Source organism: Leuciscus leuciscus, assembly GCF_965113295.1.
Source record: "Leuciscus leuciscus genome assembly, chromosome: 25".
In the NCBI taxonomy this organism is placed as follows: Eukaryota; Metazoa; Chordata; class Actinopteri; order Cypriniformes; family Leuciscidae; genus Leuciscus; species Leuciscus leuciscus.
The window spans coordinates 18,644,426-18,669,272 of NC_138724.1; the positions used below are offsets into that span (position 1 = coordinate 18,644,426).

The 24,847-nt window shown below is 37.7% G+C and overlaps 1 protein-coding gene across 2 annotated transcripts; it reads left to right on the plus strand.

Annotated features, from left to right (window-relative positions):
• The first annotated feature begins 1,793 nt into the window (after positions 1-1,793).
• Positions 1,794-24,576, plus strand: atp2b1b (ATPase plasma membrane Ca2+ transporting 1b). 2 transcript variants are annotated; one of them, XM_082159409.1, is made up of 20 exons: positions 1,794-1,927; positions 5,370-5,786; positions 9,339-9,536; positions 11,939-12,196; positions 12,723-12,848; positions 12,954-13,184; positions 14,994-15,140; positions 15,287-15,501; positions 15,588-15,830; positions 16,404-16,645; positions 17,242-17,479; positions 17,641-17,820; positions 17,900-17,987; positions 18,076-18,182; positions 18,753-18,944; positions 19,031-19,244; positions 19,325-19,536; positions 19,617-19,724; positions 19,914-20,102; positions 22,529-24,576. In XM_082159409.1, the coding sequence occupies exons 2-20, from the start codon at positions 5,597-5,599 to the stop codon at positions 22,865-22,867; spliced, it is 3,717 nt and encodes a 1,238-aa protein (XP_082015535.1). In that variant the 5' UTR covers positions 1,794-1,927; positions 5,370-5,596; the 3' UTR covers positions 22,868-24,576. The 2 variants fall into 2 exon arrangements, with proteins under 2 accessions (XP_082015535.1, XP_082015536.1); XM_082159410.1 differs by lacking the exon at positions 1,794-1,927 and adding an exon at positions 3,127-4,461.
• The last annotated feature ends 271 nt before the right edge of the window (positions 24,577-24,847 follow it).

Below are 24,847 nucleotides of genomic sequence, written 5' to 3' on the forward strand. Positions count from 1 at the left end.
GAGTTAGGATGAAGATAGTAAGTAGTCTCAGATCAGCTGTTCCAACTTTTTAACCAATCTAAAAATCTGGTGTCATGCTGCAGATATTGTGGGTTTAAAAAATGGGAATGTGTATTAATCCAGGTGTTATTTAAGCGATCAGTAGTGGTGATGAAGTTGCAATTTAGTACCTAAATGTAATATCAAATAACACTACACTTAATTATTATCAAGTAGGCCTACTTCACATCTGCTTTGGTATGTTGGTCAACACATCAAAATATGTGTATGTAACAGAGACCAACTAGTAAGAGCTGTGCATGTAAACCTCACTCCGCTGGCCACAAGAGGCGTACTAGCGACTGACGCTATAGAGATTGCGGTCTTTAGCGTCCTTGTTAATGCGCCCGCCTCCTATGCCGAGACGCTGGTTCCCGCTCGGAGCGGGAAGTAGGCTAGTAAGAGCTGTGCATGTAAACCTCACTCCCCTGGCCTCAAGAGGCACTGTAAAGCGACTGACGCTAGAGGCTGCGGTCTTTAGCGTCCTTGTTAGTCCGCCTGCCTCCCACGCCGGAGAACCCGTTTCGAATCCCGCTCGGAACAGGTCAAGTAGGACCGATTACATTTGGTGCCGTGACCCGGTTGAGAGTGAGGTTTAGAGGGGTGAGTGTAACGGAGGCCAGCTAATAAGAGCTTTGTGAGTGAACCTCACTCGCCTGGCCACAAGAGGCACTGTAGCGACTGACGCTAGAGACTGCGGTCTTTGACGTCCTTGTTAGTCCGCCCGCCTCCCATGCCGGAGACGCCAGTTAGAGTCCCGCTCGGAGCGGGGCGAGTAGGACTTGAGGGGTTACATGTACTTCTTTAAAACATGACAAAGGATTATTAAAATATGAATCAAAATGTACTTTAAAGTTAAATGTTTAATTTGACCTTATTACAAAGTGCACTTTTTAAAAACTGTGCTTAAGTGTGTTAAGAAACATCATGATACTCTATTTAAGTACACTTAAGAAGCATTTTATTTGATTAATATTAGGCTATCTGCAAGTCCCTTATTTTAGTTTTTTAGTTTTTTTTGTTTACATATTCATTTAAGGTTTGAAGTACACTACACGTGCACAGTACATTCAAATAACCACACTTGTTTTTTTCCCTTTTTTTTTTTTTACCAGGGGTTGATTGTGCCTCCATCTTATAGCGAAGGTGGAGGTAGGGATGGATGCTCAATCAAACCTGAGCTACAGTGCAGCGGGTTTAGCGATGGAGCGCGCGTCGCGAGTGTAGAGGATAGGCAGCACTATTTATAGCTAATCCTGTTTAAGCGAGGTCATGCTCTCTACCGTCCCTGAGACAGAGCCGTGGAGTTAAACGCTCGCGTGACAGCGTACGAGGAGCATCGCCTGCGCTTTTGGTTCATCGTACCAAACAAAACAAAAAAACACATCCCAAGGGGCTATTTAGCATTATAAATATCACAGGGGATTTTTCTATGCTTATTTGGCTTATATGGGACGACACATTCCAACTATTTTCAAGAAGAAAAAAAATATATTTTATAAATAGTATTCTTCAATGGCTTCTCAATCTTTAGACAAAAAATACCAATTCACTCTTATGTGGCTGGATAGTGGAACCAAAGCCTTCAATAAGATAATTCTGTTGGCCCTCCTCTTGTTGCTAATAATAATACATCAAGTTTATCATGGCCCGCTTGTCCATCACATCGCCCTATCTTTGCTGGTGATGACAGCTGTTTCAACATGGGATGACACCTGTACCTGGGACAAGCGCTGGCCAATGGGAGTCTGCGTTAAATCCCGAGCCGTGCCTCTGACGTAAATCTTCCACAGACTCCAGCGCGGTGGGCGGGTCTTTACGGATCGAGTTGTAGATCCACTGCGCGAGACTACTGATGCCAAGTGGAACTGACGCGCACCGGTTCAAAGTGAGTAGCCTACCCATGTATGCAATAAAATGCATTATTATGTTGATATGATTGTTTCAGATATTACAGTGGGGACCAAATTCAAATTTTATCAAATGGCAAGTGATAACAGATTCGGTTTAATAGCGGAAACATAGGCAACTTGAAGTTATTCTTACATTTATCTTGTGGAAATCGCGTCGTTTTTGCATGCCTGTTAAGATTTCCTCCTTATGTTCTGCTTTATACTTTCTGACAGCAAAAAATTATTCTTTATGAAAATTCCTTACTGTTCCGTCCCTTTCTAAATATTCCACCAGACTTAGGCAATGCAACGAGGAGAAAAAAATAATGGTGTTTTTTTTTTTCTCTCAGATGAATCTAATGTAAAGCAGTATTACATTTTTAGATACTAAGGCCTTTTTCTGATAAAGTTCGCGTGTGTCAGTCGAATCGTTAGTAAACGAGAACTGTGATTGAGACTCGATAGTCTTCCTTGTTGTAGCCCAACTTCATGCCCATAAAGCGCTTGCAACACAGGGATCCTTTATGGGCCCATTACTGCGCGCAATGCTGTTTGTGTCGCCAGGAGGATTTTTGCATGACACAATGACTTCATAATCATAACTGCCTGCATCATGCTTTCTGCTTTGGGGGCCATGAGCTTTAGGTTTGATTTGTCTGTAGGTCATTTCAAGTTTATAATTTTATGTTTATAAAATAGACCAATAGTAGAATATGTTTATAATTTGATGGTGATGAATGTCATAATATTAACATTTTATCCTGTTCAGTGAGGGTGCAAATTGTGGGCAGTAGTCAAAACAAATTGTGGTAATGTTAACACTTTATTTTAAGGTGACGTTACCACATGTACTTACTATAGCAATGACAGTAAATGATGCATAATTACAAGTAACTAACCCTAAACCAAACCCTAACCATAACTCTAGTAAGTACATGTAGTTAATAATATTACTCAGCACTTATTTGAGTAATTACAATGTAACTACGTCATCTTAAAATAAAGGGTTACACTTTATTGTAAGTTGTCATTGATACATTGTAATTATATAGGCCTATTTAAGTACTGAGTAATATTAAGCAACATGTACTTACTTTAGGGTTAGGGTAGGATTAGGATTTTGTTAAGGGGTTAGTAGTTGCCTGTAATTATGCATAATTTACTGTTATTATTATGGTAAGTACATGTAGGACACTGTAAAAAAAAGTGTTACCAAATAAAGTGTAACCCAAAACGTTGATGGGATCTCAAAGCGTTTTTTTGTTGTTGTTGAAGTAACCACAAAGTTAATATACACAGACACTAGCGAACAGATGGTGATAACCATAGCAACAGTTAGCTGCTCGAGAGGTTTCCTCACGTCAATGAAACGTACATACCACTATTTATCTTTTTATTATGGGTTTACACATTTGTCACAAGTATTTTGGTTTAAAAGTTCTTAAAGATAGCTAACTATTAACTCGCTGGGGTGACAACCTGGGGTGTGCGACAAACATCAAATAAAAATCCCTTAATGCCTTAAAGGCTTTTAATACTTTATTTGATGCCGTTTTAAAACACTAGTTATTCTTGTTTCTGCCATAGGCCTAAATATGGAATAACCATTGCCAACATAGACTATAGACATTGTGCCTCTCTATAGAAAGTGTATTGTGATAAGAGTTATGTGAAAGTCATGTGATATTTGATGTCATACAGCAAAAATATACAATACTGAACATATTAGATATAGTTAAAGTCCTGTAAAACAACAAGATATTCCTGTCAAATGCTCATTCATTAACACTTCTCACTATTCCATATCTGACTTCCAGAGCATGATGCAAGTGACTCACACCTCTTATTCACAGCATGGATAAATATGGATTTTGGTTTGACACATTGAAAAAGGTGCAGCTGTGTGTGGACATTCTTTATAAAAGTCAGATTTTATAATCTTACAATACCAGTTTGGATCTCACATCAAATTATTGTGTATAAAACCTCAAATAGTGACATATTGTTCTTTATAAAATTCCCCTTTTACTGGTACAAGTTTATTTGTGATTCAAATAAATGTACCAAATAAAAGCGTCTTCTTTTTTTTTAAATACAGAAGAGCAACACTTGGGCCCCAGGCTCTGTCTGGCTCCCTCAGAAGTCTGAATGAACTGAGGGTACTATCTAGGAATGAGTAAATGTGTTTGTCTGTGTTCAACAGCGCATACTCTTCCATACAGAAGCCCTGGCTGTGTGTCTCACTACTGCCACGGATTGTCTAATTAGATTAAGCAAGAAGCTTTCCTAAGATAATCATTCAGCAAGCCATTTTCTCTAATGGAGACTGTGCTCTTCAAGACTGTAAACTGAAGGTCAAATAATTTGAAGTAAAGGATCATTTTTGGCATGTCGATTTGTAATACGGACTATTGTGTTGTTTGGGGTAATTGTACATGACAGCGAGTCACACAGTCCCTGAAATCAGCACCTTCTGACTGTGCTGGTCAATGTGCTGCATTTGTCTCGTTGCAGGAATGGAAACAAATCTGTGAGTATATATACTTTTTCGTCGGTTTAATGATAATGAATTGAAGTATGCCGACTGTCACGGTGGGTTCTAGTTTAGCGCTTCTGTAAAATAATGATTTCAGTCGTTTGATTGGCATGTCAAGGTTGGATTTTATTGTTTTCTTCTCTAATTGGGAATATAGACTTATTTGACACTGATCAAAAGTAAATTTGCATTTAATGTCTGAAGAAATATGAGGTGCTTTAAAGTCTTAAAACTGTACATTTGTTCAAGATAACCAGAACATATTGTGTTGTCTATGACCTTTGAGAGGACTTTAGATGTCACACCAAACAGCCTTTAAATCCTAACATAATTTACAATTACAATAATGCAGGACTTTATTGCTGATTTGCAGTGTAAATTGTTTGTTCATTTGTTTGTTTGTTCAATCCAGAGTTAATATTGTTAAGTAAACTATTTGCAAAATGTTAATGAAAACTATAATAGTATAAATAAGACTAAAATAACACTGGTTTGATCTGTTCATTCAGTTATATCCTCTAAAACTTTATTTCCCACTCTCTGTATTTTGAACAGAACTTTTGAGTCACGTCTATTGTTTTTGGCAGGTCTCTTCTAGACGAGATGCCAGTTTTATGTAACAGAACTAGTTTTAGCATTCCGCTCTTAAAGCAGACGTAACGGATCTTTCCACTGAAGGGTCATTACAAAAGCCTAATGTCACTTTGTATTCCTATCAACATCACAGTGACACATGGTTTGATGTGACTTCCTTTATTGATTGACAGTGGTATCACTGGATCTGGCAGTTGTGACAGGACACGAATAGTCACATTTTATTTGGCTTCAAGAGCTAAATGTTCATAAAACCTGACGTTGAATGATAGAGCATGTAATGAACTCGCTTTATGGTTTTGTTTCAGATGTAACTTGGTGCACATCTGATGATTTGACCTTCAGTGACCCCAATCAAACGAAGATGAGAGAAGATACACCAGAAAATCAAGTAGAAATGGCATTCGAATTACACCTGGTTTGTCATCAAAAGAGTCGCTTTTTGCATCCCTGAGGAAATAAGTCTGGATATTGTCACCGCTTGCCCAGGGGGAAGCCACTTCTCCTCAGTTTTTTGGTGCGCTTCTTCGGGACCATGGCCAGAAACTCATTCCGTGGGTCGAAGTACAAGGCAGAGGCCAATCATGATGGAGAGTTTGGTTGTACACTCAAAGAGCTACGCTCTCTCATGGAATTCAGAGGGACAGATGGATTACAAAAGATTCAGGAGTACTTTGGAGATGTTCAAGGACTCTGCTCCAGGTTAAAATCATCACCAACAGAGGGTAAATATTTAACTTTATATTTGGTTAACCTGGAAAACTATCAAATTTACTGTAGAAGGCAAGCTGTTAAAGTCATTTCAACTATTCTTTTTAAATATTGCCTAGATTAATCTTGTATAACTTAAAAATAAAGTTGAAATTGGTCAAATTATTTTGATAAATTAAAGTAATGGAAAAACTGTTGCCATGACTTATTAATCTTTTTTTATTTGCATTACAGTGCATAGGAAATAAGCATGCACAATTAAATCCAATATAAACTGATCCCGATAAATGTACAAAATCTCTAATATTGTCCGGTTACCGATATGGTACCGATATATCATGCATGCCTAGAAAAAACATCACTTTCAGCTCTGCTGAGCCACAGGTCTTATTAAACCAAATAGTTTAGTGACGCTGAGGCTGATTTAGTCTGGTGGTTAAACTATAGATCTGAGCTGAGCAAAGGTTGAATCTGATCCATGACCTCTCACCATTTCGCTCTTGAGCAAGGCATTTAACCTCAGGCCCCACCAGGAAGATTGTCTCTGTAACAAGTGTACTGTAATCACTTTGGATAAATGCGTCAGTTAAATAACTAATTAGCAATTAGACGTTTCAGACATCTTTTTCCATTTGCTTGTGTGCGTAGCATTGTAGCTTTCATCAAGGACCATATAGCTTTGATCAAGGACAATATATTAGCTTTGAAGACTCTCTTAGCATCTCCTGTGGACGATGGAGCCCATAATGAGGTACATAGTTCATCTGCATGCTCCAGGTGACCACTTTATGCAGCCTATTTTTGACCATATTAGGGAGGATTTTCATCTAGCGCGTGTAGATTTTTTTCTCCAGCTAATGAACATAAAAGCATTGACAGCCAATCAGAATCCATCCTGCTTTAAAGAGCGTGAGCATTCAAAACGGCAGGCTACAAAACTGAGAATAAACAGAAGGATATCATGCATTAGTGTGAACGCTAATATAGTTATCGTTATAGTAATTGTTCTTGGTGTGAATGGGCCTTAACTCATGTCTTACAGTATAGGCCTATGTCATTTTGCATTACCATTGAAGTCACTTTTAAATAAAAAACAGTGTGATCAATACAAATTTATAAAACATGTACAATGAATAACATACATAATTTTCATTACATAGAAAAGGAAATGAAAAAATCACGATAATAGTAATTATTTTGGTAAAACTTTACAATGTTTAATTTGTACAGTAACTTACAGTAACAATGAAAATATTTGTAGCATTTATTATTTAGTTAATGTAAAATTCAGCATTTACTAATACATTATTAAAATCAAAAGTTGTATCTGTTGTTAATATTTTTTTTATGGACAATGAACATTTGTATTTTTTGCTCATTGTTATTTTATGTTAGTTTATGTATAAACAAACATGAACTAATGGGACCTTATTGTAAAGTATTAATGATATTTTAAATGATTGACAACCCTAACATTTTAGTCATTATTTCTGTTTTTCCAAGTCTTTCTAAGTGCCCCTGGTTAGGAATCAAAGCTATAATGAATACAAATATTTTAAAAGTTGAATTAACCTGCCTTACACCACTTGTAGTTAAATCTCAGTTATTATGTGTCAGTCAGTTAAAATATTTTTAACCACTGGAAATGATTGCCTTTCTTGCTTAGCAAGAGGCATCTGGCATTTGTCACTTAATCGTCATGGTTATCAAAGTGACCATGTCGTCTTAGATTTTTCAGACCCTTTCCAGTTTGCAAATTTCCCTTTTTATTCATCTCCTTCTGTGCTTTAGACCAATCCATCTGCATAATATTTCAACAAACTCAACTCCAATCATTTGTCTTACACCATGATAAGCTTATGTTTCCCTTGATAATTCCAGCGAAATATGTTTACAACTACTCTTGTGATTCTTTCATTTAAGATTTTTATGTGCATTATAAATACACGGTCTGTCTGTTTTGAAAGACTCTCTTGTAACAATCTGATCTTGATTATTGGTGCATTAAGTCCAATTTATCTTGTCATCCATCTATATTGTCTGGTTCGATTTGCACTGGCTTACTGCTCTGTGCTGACATATTTAGCTCTGTCATGAGCCATAACAGACAGTTGTAGTTGTGACAGGTGGGACCAGATCAGTTTACCTCATGTAATCCCACTCACCTCAAACCGAGGCAGGCTCTTCATTGCACCGCTTCACGCTAATCTCACTGGCCGCTGCTCTGCTGCATGGGGTTTACATTCATTTTTGCCCTTGCCAACAGTGGGTAAACCTTTGTGGGGACAGCGGACTAGCGTTTTGCAATTGAGCAAGGGCGGGAAGAGAGGGATTACACTGTGTTAGTGTTCAGGCTGTGCTCTTGCTTTGCGCAGGGGTTGGCTTGATATGTTTTGGAATCCATTATGTTTAAAATGAAAAACAACACAAAATATAAACCCTCTCCAAATCCAATTCAATTTCTCAAGCATTGTAAAATAGAACTAGAATAAGTCCAAGTTTGAGGATTGACTTGTTCACTCAACTTGATCCATCTGTCACTGTCATTTTACAAAATGATTTACAATTGCAAACTCAGTACATATTAACCTCAGCCTTATTCAGACTCAGTCCACATACATTTTTTGGAATAAAGGCACGCATACCAGCCTTGTACGTTTCTCCCACTGCCTCATAAGACACAGTAGTCCAGCGTGGCGTCTACACATTGTCATTTTGTAAATAAGACAACATTTGTATTGCAAACCCCTCCATGTTGCGGTTGTTGTTGTGTTTTGGCGTATACCTACCAACGCAACATCATTGGCCCTGTCCAAAATGGCACCTTAAACGCTCGCAGTCTTCTTACAAGTCTCTGCAAAAGTGGGCATCAAGGGTGCCTATCAACTGCAAAGGGGGCGCTCGCACTCTTTTGAAACCTAAAATGACAAATGGGACACCCTATGTTCTCATGGACTTAATGGACATGCGCACGTGCACACGGCAGCCATTGTAGGTCCATAAGACCGAAAGTGCATATGAAGTGTGCCATTTAGGACAAGGCCATTTCCATAGAAACCGATGCAGATATTCTGGAAAATGAAAGAGTGGCATAGGACAAAATTCGGATCTGAACAGGTGCAATACACAATGTGGACAGTCGATCATTTTAGATCAGATTCACAAAAATCTGATTTGGACTGACAGTGTGAATGTAGCCATAGATACCCCATAAGGTGTGATTTAAAGATGTTTAGGTCATCTAAAAGTCAAATCTAATCCAAACATTATCTTACTAAAAAACCTTTCAGAAATCTCTTCATCTTTGAACAATGCAGGGGTGTTAAATTATGCAATTAGAAAATCCTCTTTGACTGTAATGGCGGTATAATATTTTTACAATCAGAACCATAACCTTGTTAGATAAAAGAAATTGTTTTAATACAATATTATAAATACAATATTTGTTGTGGTTATTTGCCCTTAAAATCCAGTTTTATTGCACAACATTTTTATTATCTATACCTTAATGTTTTCTGTAATAGTAATGCATAAGTAATTTTACCCTGCTCTTTCTCTTTGTCTAGGATTAAGTGGTAATTCTGATGACATTGCAAGAAGAAAAGAAGAATTTGGAAAGAATTTTATACCACCTAAAAAGCCCAAAACATTCCTTCAGTTGGTGTGGGAAGCATTGCAGGATGTGACTCTAATTATTTTGGAAGTTGCAGCCATAATATCCTTAGGCCTTTCCTTCTATAAACCTCCTGATGGCGAGAGAGAATGTGAGTATCGTTGGGCTTTTAAGCTTGCAATGAGTAATATGCCTCTGTATCTCTTGCTCAGTGGTACTCTGGAATAACAATGAATTTGAAATTGTAACATGGCCTGAAGGTGACGTAGTGCTATTATGCATTCAGCTCACCCAGGGCTTCTGGTTTTAGCAAAAAATATTTAAAAAAATACTTTTATCTGAGCCCTGCTCTGCATTTAGCAGTAAAGTCCTGCAAACCCTGTTGAAAAATCCAGCATAAATTCCATAAATTCCATAGTGCTGATATAGCTAGTGAACCAAAATAGTCATGCGGTTCTCAATCAAAACTGAGCTGGTGTAGCTAGTCCACCCCCATTACCGTTTCCCATTCTGGTACCATCATGCAAAACACACCTTTTATTGATTAACAGCAATGCCGGATTTTCAGCAGGGCATCCTTTACTTATAAACAAGGTGCAAAACTGACATTTTGCCATCTATGAAATTGCCTTCCATGGGCCAGTTTAAAGGGATAGTTCACTTTGAAATAAATTTTTGGTATGTTTTAGCTTACCTCAAGGGCATCCAAGATGTAGGTGTCTTTTTTTCCGCAGTAGTTTCAATTTTTATATTTTTAGGTCAAACCGTTCTTGTCTGACAGTCATATAATGCAGGTCTATGGTCATTATCTCAAAACACAAGCACAGAGTCCAAATTAAAACAATTCGCCATCGTCCAAATTAAACAATTCCCCATCGTAAGTACATATTGATGGCCTAAGACACGAAACGAGCGGTTTGTGTGAGAAAACGAACAGTATTTATATCGTTTTTACCTTTTATACGCAGCCATGTCGAAGTGATCTGATCTGACGTGTACGCAGACTGGTGCATAGATATATACACACTAGATGTCGCCTTGTCTACGGCAGTTCATTGGAACGAATGTCTTAAAGGCGACATCTAGTGTATATATCTATGCACCAGTCTGCGTACACGTCAGATCAGATCACTTCGACATGGCTGCGTATAAAAGGTAAAAACGATATAAATACTGTTCGTTTTCTCACACAAACCGCTCGTTTCGTGTCTTAGGCCATCAATGTGTACTTACGATGGGGAATTGTTTAATTTGGACGACGGGGAATTGTTTTAATTTGGACTCTGTGCTTGTGTTTTGAGATAATGACCATAGACCTGCATTATATGACTGTCAGACAAGAACGGTTTGACCTAAAAATATAAAAATTGAAACTACTGCGGAAAAAAAGACACCTACATCTTGGATGCCCTTGAGGTAAGCTAAAACATACCAAAAATTAATTTCAAAGTGAACTATCCCTTTAACGTGAGACTGCAATCCTGTAAAAGCACCAATGGGAGTGGAAAGTTCTGCATGCTATTTACTGACACAGACAAATTTGCATAAGGTCGCAAACAAACAGAGCTGATGATAATCGGGTGTGTGTGATCTACTGACAACACAGGCAAAGAATGGGTTAAGACATGCTTTTTTGTGGCTTTAAATAATCTTGCAAATACCAGTGAATTGATTACCACAAACCTTAGTAAATCATGTTGCATGATCCATTTAAATACTCTCCTCCCATAAATATTGCGGATGAAAAGGAAAGTCCTACAAATGCATATGCAATAAGGTCAGGAGTAAAAATTACTGTGTCCATGCCCTTTCATCGCTGATTTTTCACTGCGGGTATTTAGTAAATCCAGACAGTAGTTTTTTAATGCCAAAAGACGGTTTGCGCTGGCCCCAAGTATGTTGTATTATTTTTATTTGAAAAAACATGGGTCAATGGGTCAGTTGCAGCATCATATTCAAGATGAGTCAGTCTCTCAATGTTAAATTTGGACCCTGCTTATGCTGCACATGCAACTAAAGTACCTGAAATTCTCCTAAATTAACACTTCAGACTTATATACACTAATCATCTGCATTTATTGGATAAAATATACAGTAAAAACTGTAATATTGTGAAATATTATTACAATTTAACATAGCTGTTTTCTATTTTAAATAATTCCTGTGATACAAAGCTGAATTTTCAGCATTATTGCTCTAGTCTTCAGTGTCACATGATCCTTCAGAAATCATTCTGATATGCTGAATTGCTTTATTATTATCAATGATAAAATACAGTTGTGCTGCTTATTATTTTTGTGGAAACAGTGATACATTTTTGATGAATAGAAAGTAAAAGAGAAACAGCATTTATTTGAACTAGAAATCTTTTGTAACATTATAAAAGTCACTGCTGAACTGTCACAACTGAATTTAATTGCTGAATAAAAGGAAAAAAAAGAAAAATTCGAAAGGTAGTGTGCATTTAACATATATCTAGTCTTAAAATCTAAGACTTATATACACAAGTTGCCATTGTAGCTATTTCTTACAGTTACTTTCACATTGGTGTAGACTGTGGTAGGGCGGCTGGAGGAGCTGAGGACGAGGGGGAGGCAGATGCGGGCTGGATTGAGGGTGCTGCCATCCTCTTGTCCGTCGTTTGTGTGGTTCTTGTCACGGCATTCAACGACTGGAGCAAAGAAAAACAATTCCGAGGACTGCAGAGCCGCATCGAACAAGAACAGAAGTTTACTGTGCTTCGAGGCGGTCAAGTCATTCAGATTCCTGTGTCCGAGATTGTGGTTGGAGACATCGCGCAAGTAAAATATGGTAAAATGATGGTCTCCCTTCTGATTCAAAACTGTTTTTAATATAGTCTGACATATTTTTTATGCTGTTAGATGGAATTTTTGAAGAATATGTATACAGCTCTAGCCATAGAGTGATAGTTTATGGTGACCATATCTGTCAAGCTTTAAAAAAAGGACACTTGTTTTGTTTTTTTTTTGCATGTGAAAGTGCTAGATGAAAGGTTCAAGGGAAGTCAATATTATCAGTAAATGGGAGTCATGTGAACTGGTGTTGTGGTTCTTTAAATTGTCATTGAATGAAAAGAGCTGTATGAAGGGGAAACAAGCTGCATACTGGTTTGGAACAACACGAGGATGACAAAATCATCTTTTCTGGATGAACTATTTATTCCTTTAAAAATAAAATACAGGTTTCTTGCATTAGTCTGTTTTTTGTTCTTGCGTTTTGGTTTGCATCGGTCTTGCTCGATTAAAACCTCTCTTTTGGCTTGCAAACATCTGTCTATTGTGTCTCAGACGACACCATCTGTCCTTTGTGCTTGCAGGTGACCTCCTTCCTGCTGACGGTGTACTAATCCAAGGCAACGATCTGAAAATTGATGAGAGCTCCCTCACTGGAGAGTCAGACCATGTCAAAAAAACTCTGGACAAAGACCCCATGCTTCTTTCAGGTTTTTCCTTTGCTTTTCTTGGAGTGACAATAATCGTAAAATTCAAAAGGCCATTGCAATACTCACATCCCTATTTACATGTTCATTTTTATCCTGTTTGCTCAGGCACGCATGTGATGGAGGGCTCTGGAAAAATGCTGGTCATTGCAGTGGGGGTGAACTCTCAGACGGGGATCATCTTCACTCTGCTCGGAGGCGGAGATGATGACGATGATGATGATGACGATGAGGAGAAAGAGAGGAAAAAGAGGGAGAAGGAGGAGAAAAAGAGGGAGAAAGAGGAGAAAAAGAAAGAAAAAGAGAGGAAGAAGAAGGAGAAGAAAGAAAAAAAGAAAAGTACGTTGCTCAAGATGAGTTTCTGAAATGCATTTCCAAAATAATTCCTCAAGTATCGATTCTTTTCTAACCGAGTTTAGAATTTGAAATGCATTTCTTTTGTAATTTTGGCCAGGAACTGTGTAGATGCATCATTTTAAACATACATGACTAAAATCTCACATCATCTCCAAATGGTCTGTATCTATAAATATCACAAATATGTGATTGATCCATGTCACTTTTCAACAGACAAAAAGCCAGATGCAACAGATAAAAAGAAAGGTGTGTATCAGCACATATGCTGTAGTCGTAGATCATAGCATTTCCTTTAGATCAGTGGTTTTCAGCTGGTGGGTCGTGACATAAATGTGCCGCAAGTCTGTTCTGATGGGTTGCAGATTTTGACAACTGACAAAAACACTTCTAAATGCAAATGATAAAATGTGACTAACCATTTAATCAGGCATTGCTTCTTATATCTTTGGTTGTTGATCAATCAAACCAATGAGACAGTATTTTTTGGTGCAAATTCATCTGCCACTTGGATAAATCTAGTCAAATTAGGTAGATGACATGACCTCATTGTCACAAAGTCATTTTGATGGGCCTATGCAGTGATAATATTAATAAATGTTTTATGTTTAGCGTGATCCCCCCCCCAAACCAGTTCAGCGTAATTCCCGCCCTTCAGCTAATTTCATTGGTTAAGGTTACAGTGACGGCTAGGTTTAGGGATCAGTGTTTGGTTTAGTAGGCAATCAGTACAGTGATTGACATGACCAATGAAATCTTTAGAATCAGGGCGGGATTTCCGCTGAACAGGTTTGGGGGGAAAAATCAGGTTTGGGGGGAAAAATTAAGGACATTTTCACTTTTGCATGACAAAACCAGTTGAGAACCACTACAGGAAAATTAGTTACAGGAAGTAGCAGTCACTGACATTGTTCAGTCAATAGTTGCTCTTTTGCAGTAAGAAGATTGATATGATTAGCAGTAAGAAGATTAACGCCTTTGGCCTTACAGCTCTACTTTTTCCTCTTGTCCACATACAAACACATGCAGGCAGACACAAACTGTAGATCTCCACAGTAAACAATGTGTCACAGTTTCCACAGAAGCATTAAGCAGAACAACTGTTTTTGGTAATAATGAGAAATGTTTCTTGAGCAACAAATCAGCATATTAGAATTATTTCGGAAAGATCATGTGACATTGAAGACTGGAGTAATTATGCAGAAAATTCAGCTTTGCCATTACAGGTATAAATTACATTTTAAAATAAACAGAGCAATTCCAATAGGGTCTTCACACCATCGGTGCTCGGGCCCTAAATATATTAAAATAGAAAAGTTAATAAACACTGTAAAAAGTTAACATGCAGTTACATTATGAAGCTATTTCGTATATTTTGTATTTCGTAGCGCAATGTATTCGGGTTCAGTCATTTTGACTTCAATGAAACCTCTTCATTTTAAAAGACACATTTTTAGGTTACATGACAAATAATTTGAGTTCAGTAACAGTTCGATACATGCACTCTAAGCGATGTTTGGTGACGTCACTTCTTGTTGACGTTCGAAGTATTGTCAAACAAAACGGAGGCTAGCTCGACCCTCCCTCCTCCTCATCCCGTCCCCAAATCATTTTTGTCGGTTATTGGCTGGAACATTGTTTGTTATCTTTCGTGGTCCAGGCTGGGCCAATTTGTTTTTGTTGCCGTTTGTGGAGCCTGGGCTGTCTACAGAGACCGCGTTTTTTAACGAGACCTAAAAAAACGTGTGACATCGCTTAGAGCACCTTTAACTTTTTGGTTTCTGCCTCATTCAGAGAAGGATGGAGGCACAGTGGAGATGGAGCCCCTCAACAGTGATGATGGAACAGAAGAAGAGCAGAAAAAAAACAAGATGCCAAAGAAAGAGAAATCGGTACTTCAAGGGAAGCTTACTAAACTAGCTGTACAAATTGGGAAAGCAGGTAAAAAAAAAAACATAAATCTGTGATTTCTTAAAATTTGTTAGATACTACGATTCATTTTGGTCCAATTTATATGTGTTGCCTTGTTTCACAACTCATAGAGGTGATGTGCATGTGCGTGTTTTTTTCTTCTTTTTTTTTGACAGGTCTCCTCATGTCGGGCATCACAGTCATCATTCTTATCGTGTTCTTTTTGGTGGACACTTTCTGGGTCCAGGGGCTTCCGTGGATCAAAGAATGCACTCCCATCTACATCCAGTTCTTTGTCAAGTTCTTCATCATCGGTGTCACTGTGCTGGTTGTTGCCGTGCCTGAGGGTTTACCCCTTGCCGTCACCATCTCATTGGCCTATTCTGTGAAAGTATGTGGTTTACAGAACTTTAATGACAAACTTATACATACAAAAGGTACATACTGTAGTAAAGTCATCTATGTCATTCTCTGTAGAAAATGATGAAGGACAACAATCTGGTGAGACATCTGGACGCTTGCGAGACGATGGGCAACGCCACTGCGATTTGCTCTGATAAAACGGGCACACTTACGATGAACAGAATGACAGTGGTTCAGGTGTATATTGGAGACAGATACTACAGGAAGGTCCCAGAACCTGATATGATTCCTGGCAACATCATGAATCTGCTCGTCACAGGCATCAGTGTTAACTGTGCGTATACTTCAAAAATAATGGTAAGAAACAATATTTTGCACGAATGTGTGTTTGTGTGAGAGAGTCCTCAAAGACCAGCAACTGTCATCAACATACTTTTAAATATACAGTGGGTTCTAAAAAATGTGACCACAGGAGAAAATGCCTCTAATTTGCATATTTTTTTTCATTACAAATGATATTATCACTTAGTATAGAAATTTGAGTGACTTTAATTATGCCCCATTTTGATTTAATGGCACCAACACATGAGCTGCGTGAACTCCACAAGCTTCTGTAAAATAATCAGTGTCACAAGTTAGTATAATAGATAAAATATAATATAGTATAATATATTATATAAAAATGTCTTCTTCATTTTATGTATATTATACTATATTTAATTAATTTCTTCATTTTATGTCATAACCTTTATTTCTAATTCATGTCTATAGAAATATATATTTTTATTTAAAGATAAATAAATGTGGATTCAGACTTTTGGACCACACTACGTTAAAACTTTTTTTGTCATCATTTAAATGATTTAAGCTCTTTTTTTGTTAGATTAGACTTGGTTTCATGATTTTTATAAATCCCTTTTTTCTGTCTAGGTTGCTGAGAAAGAGGGTGGTCTGCCACGACAAGTTGGGAACAAAACTGAATGTGCCTTGCTAGGGTTTACCACTGATTTACGGAAAGATTACCAAGCCATTCGCTGTGAATATCCTGAGGAAAAACTGTACAAAGTATACACATTTAACTCAGTCAGGAAATCCATGAGTACCATCCTCAAAAATTCAGATGGAAGTTACCGTATGTTCAGCAAAGGAGCATCAGAAATCCTCCTGAAAAAGTAAGTACGCATTTAATATTTCAGATGAGAATGATTTTGAGATTATTTGCTACTTGCTAGATGGTTACTGGTGGTATTATTAGGGTGGAGAAACATTCTCAATACAGCATTTGAGTGGACAAAAATCTGTATAGTTCAGGGTGAGTCATCATTAATTTTGATCCAGTTTTCCTGGAAGAGATGGAGCATTTAATAGTTTGGAAACACTAAAGGCACAGTCACATTACCAAAATGTTAGTGAAATTTAACTGCCAAAAAAGGTCCATTGTCTGTTGTCAATAGATGCACAAAGCACCATTCATATGGAAAAAATATGGGACAAAAACTTGGATATGCTTGGGGAAATGTTTCACCCTTATGAAAAATTACAGATATTGCTGATTCCTGTTTTTAGATATTTCTATGTTTTTGAAAGAAATCAACACTTGTATTTACCTAGAATGCAATAAATTGATCAAAAATGACTGCAAATACATTTAATACAAATGAAAATGATAATGTTACAAATGAAAGCTTAGTAATACTAATTGCTTTGAATGCGAGACTACGTACTTGTATCATTAACTTACAAGTTATAATCTTTTATATTTCCCCAGGTGCTGTAAAGTCCTATCAAGCAATGGCGATGCCAGAGTCTTCAAGCCCATAGACCGGGATGACATGGTGAAAAAGGTGATTGAGCCCATGGCCTCTGAGGGCTTGAGGACCATCTGCCTCGCCTACAGGGACTTCCCTGTTTCAGATGGAGAGCCTGATTGGGATGATGAGGCAGATATCCTGACTGGTCTCACCTGCATTTGTGTGGTGGGCATTGAGGATCCTGTTCGACCGGAGGTAATTGCTCACATGACCCTTAATCCTCTTCCATCCACTTTCATACATGGAAAATGTGCATTTGGTAGTGAAAACAAAGCAAGGACGAGCTGAAGTGCTCATTACTGTGAGTCAGCATGTGTTTGTTAACACCTAAACCCTGGGTGGTATAATCTCCACAGGTCCCCGATGCTATTAAGAAGTGCCAGAGAGCAGGTATCACTGTGCGCATGGTCACAGGAGACAACATTAACACCGCTCGAGCTATTGCAACCAAGTGTGGCATTATCCATACCGGTGACGACTTCTTGTGCATTGAAGGCAAAGAGTTTAACAGGCGGATACGCAATGAGCTGGGAGAGGTGAGGTGGTCAGAAAAAGTTCTTGATCATTTTTCATTTAAATAAAAGGTTGATATTAAAGGCCTCATCGTCTTTTCAGATTGAGCAGGAGCGCCTGGACAAGGTCTGGCCCAAACTGCGCGTACTTGCAAGATCTTCTCCAACTGATAAGCATACATTGGTCAAAGGTAATCAATTTAAAACGGGACTATTGCTAATACTTGTGGTGCATATTACAGTCTGACTGCATTTGAAATGTTGTGCTGTTTCTTCAAGGTATAATCGATAGCACCGTCCTTGAACAGAGACAAGTAGTTGCTGTCACTGGAGACGGAACCAATGATGGTCCTGCGCTAAAAAAAGCTGATGTTGGATTTGCGATGGTATGATTTTTCAGTTTTAAACAACTGATTAGCACATCACTGTAACAGACCTAACACTTTCAAATGAGTATTGAAGTTACGACAAATGAAAAAATCTCACTATGTTTCAATCCATGTTGCAAATTTAATCTGAATATTGCAAAAAATAATGAGCAAATGAAGCAGTGTTTCATCCCGTGTGTTCAAGAGAACAAAATGTTTACTTATGGCGAAATAAGCACAAATGAAAATTCCCCAGGATAATCACCAGGGAAGTTAGTAATAAATATAATACATTTAATTTAATTTAATTTAATCTTTTTTTTATCTTAATGTGTGGTCACATTAAACCACATTCAGTCGCATTATTACATTCTATTAGACTAAAATTTCTTGGGCAAATAACGGTCCTTATCCATTGTCAATAGTGTAACGATGCATGAAGAACCACTCGCACCAAAGTCACTTTCATTTGTAATGCAATATCGCAAAAATAGCATGAACATACTTAGTTGGAAAAGGAATGCATGTTGAACATTGAATGAATGTTGAGTAAGTGAATACATTTTGACAGTAATGTGTCATTTTTAGGGCATTGCTGGTACAGATGTGGCCAAAGAAGCATCAGACATTATTCTGACAGATGATAATTTTAGCAGCATTGTGAAGGCAGTGATGTGGGGGAGGAACGTCTATGACAGTATCTCCAAGTTCCTCCAGTTTCAGCTGACCGTTAACGTGGTGGCTGTCATTGTGGCGTTCACTGGAGCCTGTATTACACAGGTCAGAGTACTGCTTCTTCTTTCTTCTGTCTATCTATCTTGTACCACTTCATTCTTTCCCTTAAACTTTTTGCTTTTTGTATACAGGACTCCCCTCTCAAAGCTGTACAGATGCTGTGGGTTAATTTAATCATGGACACGTTTGCGTCACTAGCTCTAGCGACGGAGCCTCCTAATGAGGCTTTACTGTTGCGCAAACCGTACGGCCGCAACAAGCCCCTTATTTCCCGCACCATGATGAAGAACATCCTCGGACATGCTGTATATCAGCTAACCATCATCTTCACACTGCTGTTTGCCGGTGAGCATCATCCCGAAATATTTAGAGCATCCAATCGGAGTAAACCGGCTAATATATCTCTGACTTTACCTTTCTCATAGGTGAGCAGATCTTCGACATTGACAGCGGAAGGAACGCTCCTCTTCACGCTCCTCCTTCAGAGCACTACACCATCGTCTTCAACACCTTCGTGATGATGCAGCTCTTCAACGAGATCAACGCTCGAAAGATCCACGGTGAGAGAAACGTTTTTGAGGGCATCTTCAAAAACATGATCTTCTGCACCATCGTATTCGGGACCTTTGTAATCCAGGTACGTTGCATTTTAATCTCTAAAAGCCTGCGTCAATTATCAACAGTTGTTCTGAATTCCAACACGGTTTTGTTTTTTAGATCGTAATCGTGCAGTTTGGAGGGAAGCCTTTTAGCTGTGTAGGTCTCTCTATTGAGCAGTGGATGTGGTGTGTTTTCATCGGTTTTGGCTCTCTTCTCTGGGGGCAGGTAGGCCTTTTAGAGCATTTAAACTCCTGCTGACTTTTTTTGTCTGTTTGTTTTAATTTTTCTTAAAGAAACCACACATGTACAAAACAACCAATCAATTACTATACAACAACTCCTGCTGAACTTTGATATGATGCACTGGTTGAAATGTATAGTTTTCCTCACCAAAACCCCTATGACTTCTGACAGTTGGTTACCACCATTCCCACAAGTCGCCTGAAGTTCCTGATGACAGCAGGTCATGGCACTCAGAAGGAGGAGATCCCTGAGGATGAGCTGGAGGAGATGGAAGACATGGATGAAATCGACCATGCTGAGATGGAGATGAGAAGGGGGCAGGTTTTGTGGTGTAGGGGTCTCAACAGAATTCAGACACAGGTACTGAATAAAGTTTTCACTCCTTTGTTTTTTAGTTGTTTTTTTAATCAATATGTGGATGTTTCTTCAACTTCAGGCACTTTTATGTCCCAGTATTACATTTTTATTAAAGCTAACATTATTTTTAATATATAAAGGTCACATATATTCACAAAGGTCACAAAACTGATACTTTCTGCTACTTTTCAGATGCCTTCTATGCATAGATTTTGTTTTTATCCCTGTCCTAGATTCTCAATCTTAAAATATAAAATCCATCATAAAAATCATTACATGTTAAAGACCTATAATCTAAAAGAGAAAAAAAATATTGTGAAAATTATTTTTTCAAAAATTACACAAAATTCACAATTTCAACCAGACAAACACAACAGTGTCAGTGAGAGATTGTGAGCAGAATATATTAATTGTTTGTCATTGCCAATCAAGCTGTAATTGTTTACAAATTATGTATAAAATATGAAAATATTTGTGTATTTAACATGAATAAAATGCTAGCTATGAAATTAGCCTTAGCAAGACAAAGGAATTTTCCATTTTATTCCAAAAATGTTTAACCTGTTATGCAAAAATATATTTTTTGAACATAATTATGTGTCCGCAGTGTGTGTACACAACCACCCTATTGTGGTAAAATCCATCCACTCCATTTGTTACTCCAATCATAGGCTCGTTCTTACATAGTAGAGCACGTTCGCACATGCGCACTCTTCAAAAACGGTGCTTTAAAATCTCTTGACAAACTAAAAGACGTAAATGACATTTGTATGTATTCTAAATAAAAGACACAGGTTGTACTGAATGTCAGCTTGCATATTTTGCTCAAGATAAGGATTTATTAAGTCCACATGTCATGCAAACTAGAAACTATGCTTCTAACCAAAGGTCGAGAGCTGTCGTTCCAACTACACAACTTTGCGATGCTGTTTGTGAATGTTCGTTAGAATGATGGTTTTGGGAAACACTGACTCGTTGAACTATGCTGATAACGACGGAACTTGTGAACATAGTTGGCTAACGATGCTTTTAGGAAACGCACCCCAGGAATGTACTCCAATGTGACTTCACATTGGAACAGGCCCCGCCCACAACTGGCACTGAATCTGCCCTATTAGCTTAGCTCCTTAGCTCCCTGAGTGAGCTGTACACAGTCCGCCATGTTTATCTCCTTGCCAGAGCATTTAACAGCAGCATTTAAGTAAGAAATATATTCTTATTAAAGCTACTAAAGTTATTCAATCAAGAGCAGTGAGTGATTTTCTGTTTTTCTTTTGTTGTTGATTCATATTAACATCATACTGTATATAGCAGTAGATATTCTGTTTATTACGCTGCTTTCACTTTAATACACAGTTCTAATATACACATGCGATTTCTCTCCCTGCTTTTTAGGTTCACAGACATAACCTTGTGTGTATTTGTTATTTTAAGCGCAATGAGACGCGAAAGAGGAATTCGTTTAATACTCATTCGACTTGCTGTCTGACAGCCAGCTTTCTGTGCGCTCAGAAAACTATATATCAAAGGTTTAAACTGATATGGCTTTAAAACGCATGCAAATAATGAACTTTCATGATGACGAAGCGTGAGAGTATAATCAAAACCAAACAGATGTTTTGTTAGTTTTTGTCAGAGTATCCAAGGCATGAGCTGGAAAGGCACAGTGCTATTCTGGATGGGAAGCAGCAACTCATTTGCATTTAAAGATACATGCACGAAAACATAATGTTTTTGCTTCCACTTAAAAATGGGTATTTACCACATGGTAAATGATCTGTGGGCTATTTTGAGCTAAAAAATTCACAGACACATTCTGGGGACACCTGAGACTTAAAATGTAATCCATCACAGAAGGATATTAAAACAATACATAATTTTGATTTGATTCAGTGTGGTATAAATGACACTGTAGTGGAATTTAATTTAAATAATACTTCTCTAATATATGTGTACTGTTTGACATGGTTAGTTGACAAATAATTGATTGATTTTTTTATTCATTAAAGAATCCTTAAAAAATAGCTTATAATAAAAATGATTATTGAACACCAAAATCAGCATATTATAATAATTTCTGAATGATCATGTGACACTGAAGACTGGAGTAATGATGCTGAAAATTCATCTTTGCATCACAGGAATAAATTGCATTTTAAAATAGAAGAAATCAGTTTTTTTTTTTATTGTATTTTTGATCAAATAAATGCAGCCTTGGTGAGAATAAGAGACTTCTTTCAAAAATATGAAAAAAATCGTACCCACCTCAAACATTAAATTGATATTTTAAATCTGCAGTGCAGAAAGTGTCATTGGTTAAAGAAATGCCCAATTGGGGATGTTGTTGGTGGTGGTGAAGGGTTATGTTGTTTCGCTCTCTGAGTTCACTGACCTCTGATTTCCATTGGGTTTTGGTGCTTTTTCTTCAGATCCGTGTTGTTAATGCTTTCCGGGATACCATGTCCCCTTACGACGGCCTGGAGACGCCGGAGTCTCGCAGCTCCATTCACAACTTCATGAGCCACCCAGAGTTCCGTATCGAGGATTCAGAGCCGTCCATCCCCCTCATCGATGACACCGACCCTGAGGAGGACGCACCTACTAAACGCAACACGGTTCCTTCCCCACTGCCTCTAGTTTTATCCTCCCCTAATCAGAACAATAATGCAACCGACAACAGGGGCTACCATCACCACAAAGATCTAGCAAAAACTGTCCTTCCTCCAACTCCTGGAAGCCCCCTTCACAGCCTGGAGACCTCTCTCTAATCCACTACCACCTACGTCAGACCACGCCAACAACCAAGGGCACATTAAGGACAAGGTCAGGGCTTCTGGGCCTCTGATAGTGAACTGGAAAAGTAGCAAAACTTGTTTTTTTTTGTTTTGTTTTTAATTTCATAGGGGGGTTGTTTCGTTCTTTGTTTTTTATTTACCTGCACACATGGAAAGTGTACGGTTTGGGAATGAAGTGTTGCTCAATTGTTCAAATTCTTTCCCTTTTATATTTTGTTCACTTATAAATTTTGATAAATGATGTGGCTGTTCATATAGTTAAACCATTTTGAGACGTTTTTGGACAAAAAAAGATTCACATGTAGTTGCTGCTCTGTTTAATTGTGAGCACAAAAACTTTTTGAAGGTGCACTATTTGCCTCTAAATAGGTTTTGATTTTGATTTTTAGAAAGCTAGAAGATGAAAATTAAATGGGAAAAGATGCAATCCCTCAAAAAAATGTTAAGGGGTACTGCAGGACAGTTAAAGGTAGGGTAGGCAATTTCGGAGAGGCTAGCAATAGCAAGCTAGCTTTGAAAGCATTACATCCCACCCTCCCTTCAGAGTGTTTTTCAAAACAGCCAGAGCAGAGTCTGCAAAGTGTCACGAGAGACTTGTGTCTCAAAGCACACAACATTACAATAATAATGAACGCTTGTACCACCTAACTGCTGCAGATTCATGTCTGCGCTGATAGTGTTGATGACTTATCAAACAGCTCCGGGTAGAACGTCACGGGTTGCCATCTTGTAATTATGGTTACGGGATGGCGTGAGCAGTACAAGCTCGTTGTTTTGGTTCAGAAGGAACTGTAAAAGGCGGCGGCTGTTTGTTTGTGGTGCTCGGTGGCTGTCTGTTTACAACTCTGCATAGCCTTACGGAACAGGCTGATGACGTGTGATGTCTGTGCGAGCAGGTGCGTGGAGGTATGTAAATACATATGTTGACAGGCAAGTAGGACATTGTATCATTGCAGTCGGACCAATTTTTTGGTCCTGAGACTTCCACTTATATATGTAAAAAAATATATATTTAGGCCACTTCTATTATTGATTGCTATCAGGATGTAAAGAGAGTAACAAAAAGTGTTTATGAAAAAAATTGCCTACCTTACCTTTAAAGATGTTGATTTTGAGACTCTTATTTCATGAAAAGTAACTGTACTCACAAAAATGACACATCCAAGGTGTTATTAAGGGAATGAAATTCTTTCTTTCTTTAGTTGACCAAATAAAAATGAAGAAAGGACATGTGGTAGTTCAGGGAGGCCACGCTAAAATGTAACAGTGTATTTTCTGTTTAAAGTGTTTTTATCAGCTTTGATCCACTCCACCTCCTTAAACTACAGACGAGGGCTCAAGCACAGTACACAATTATGAGGTTCAGTCAAGATCCTGTTGTATGAAATATTGTGATGGTAATATGTGGGGACATGAATATGGTTTCAGCAGAATGTGGTTTAGGATTTGTTACAGAAGTGTAAACAATATAAGAGTAGTACAAGCAAATAGGAAAGAATTGGAGAGAATTTATGGGTTAATTTTGTTATTTCACTGTAGTTTCATTCACATTTTGGGAATGAATATTTTCCATCTGTTTATGGAATATAATTTTGTAAATGTAAATGGTTATTGTGGTTTAATTTACATTTGGAAGTCTTTAAGTATGTGTATGGTTTTTGCCAATAAAATATTCATATTTAGCTTAACCTAATCATTGGTTTTAATTTGGATATTGGTTATAGAATACACACTCCACATTTATATGAGCATCATGACATTATATAATAGTATTAATGTGCATTAAACTAAATTAGAAATGTAATTGCTTCATATATTCATATTTAAATATACATGAACTACTAATTTCTTAAGCATTATGTTTTTTAGTGACTTATTCAAGTTATTCAAGTAAAAACATAATAGCATAATCATGGTCATACACATTTTCAATTAAAGGGTTCACCCAAAAAT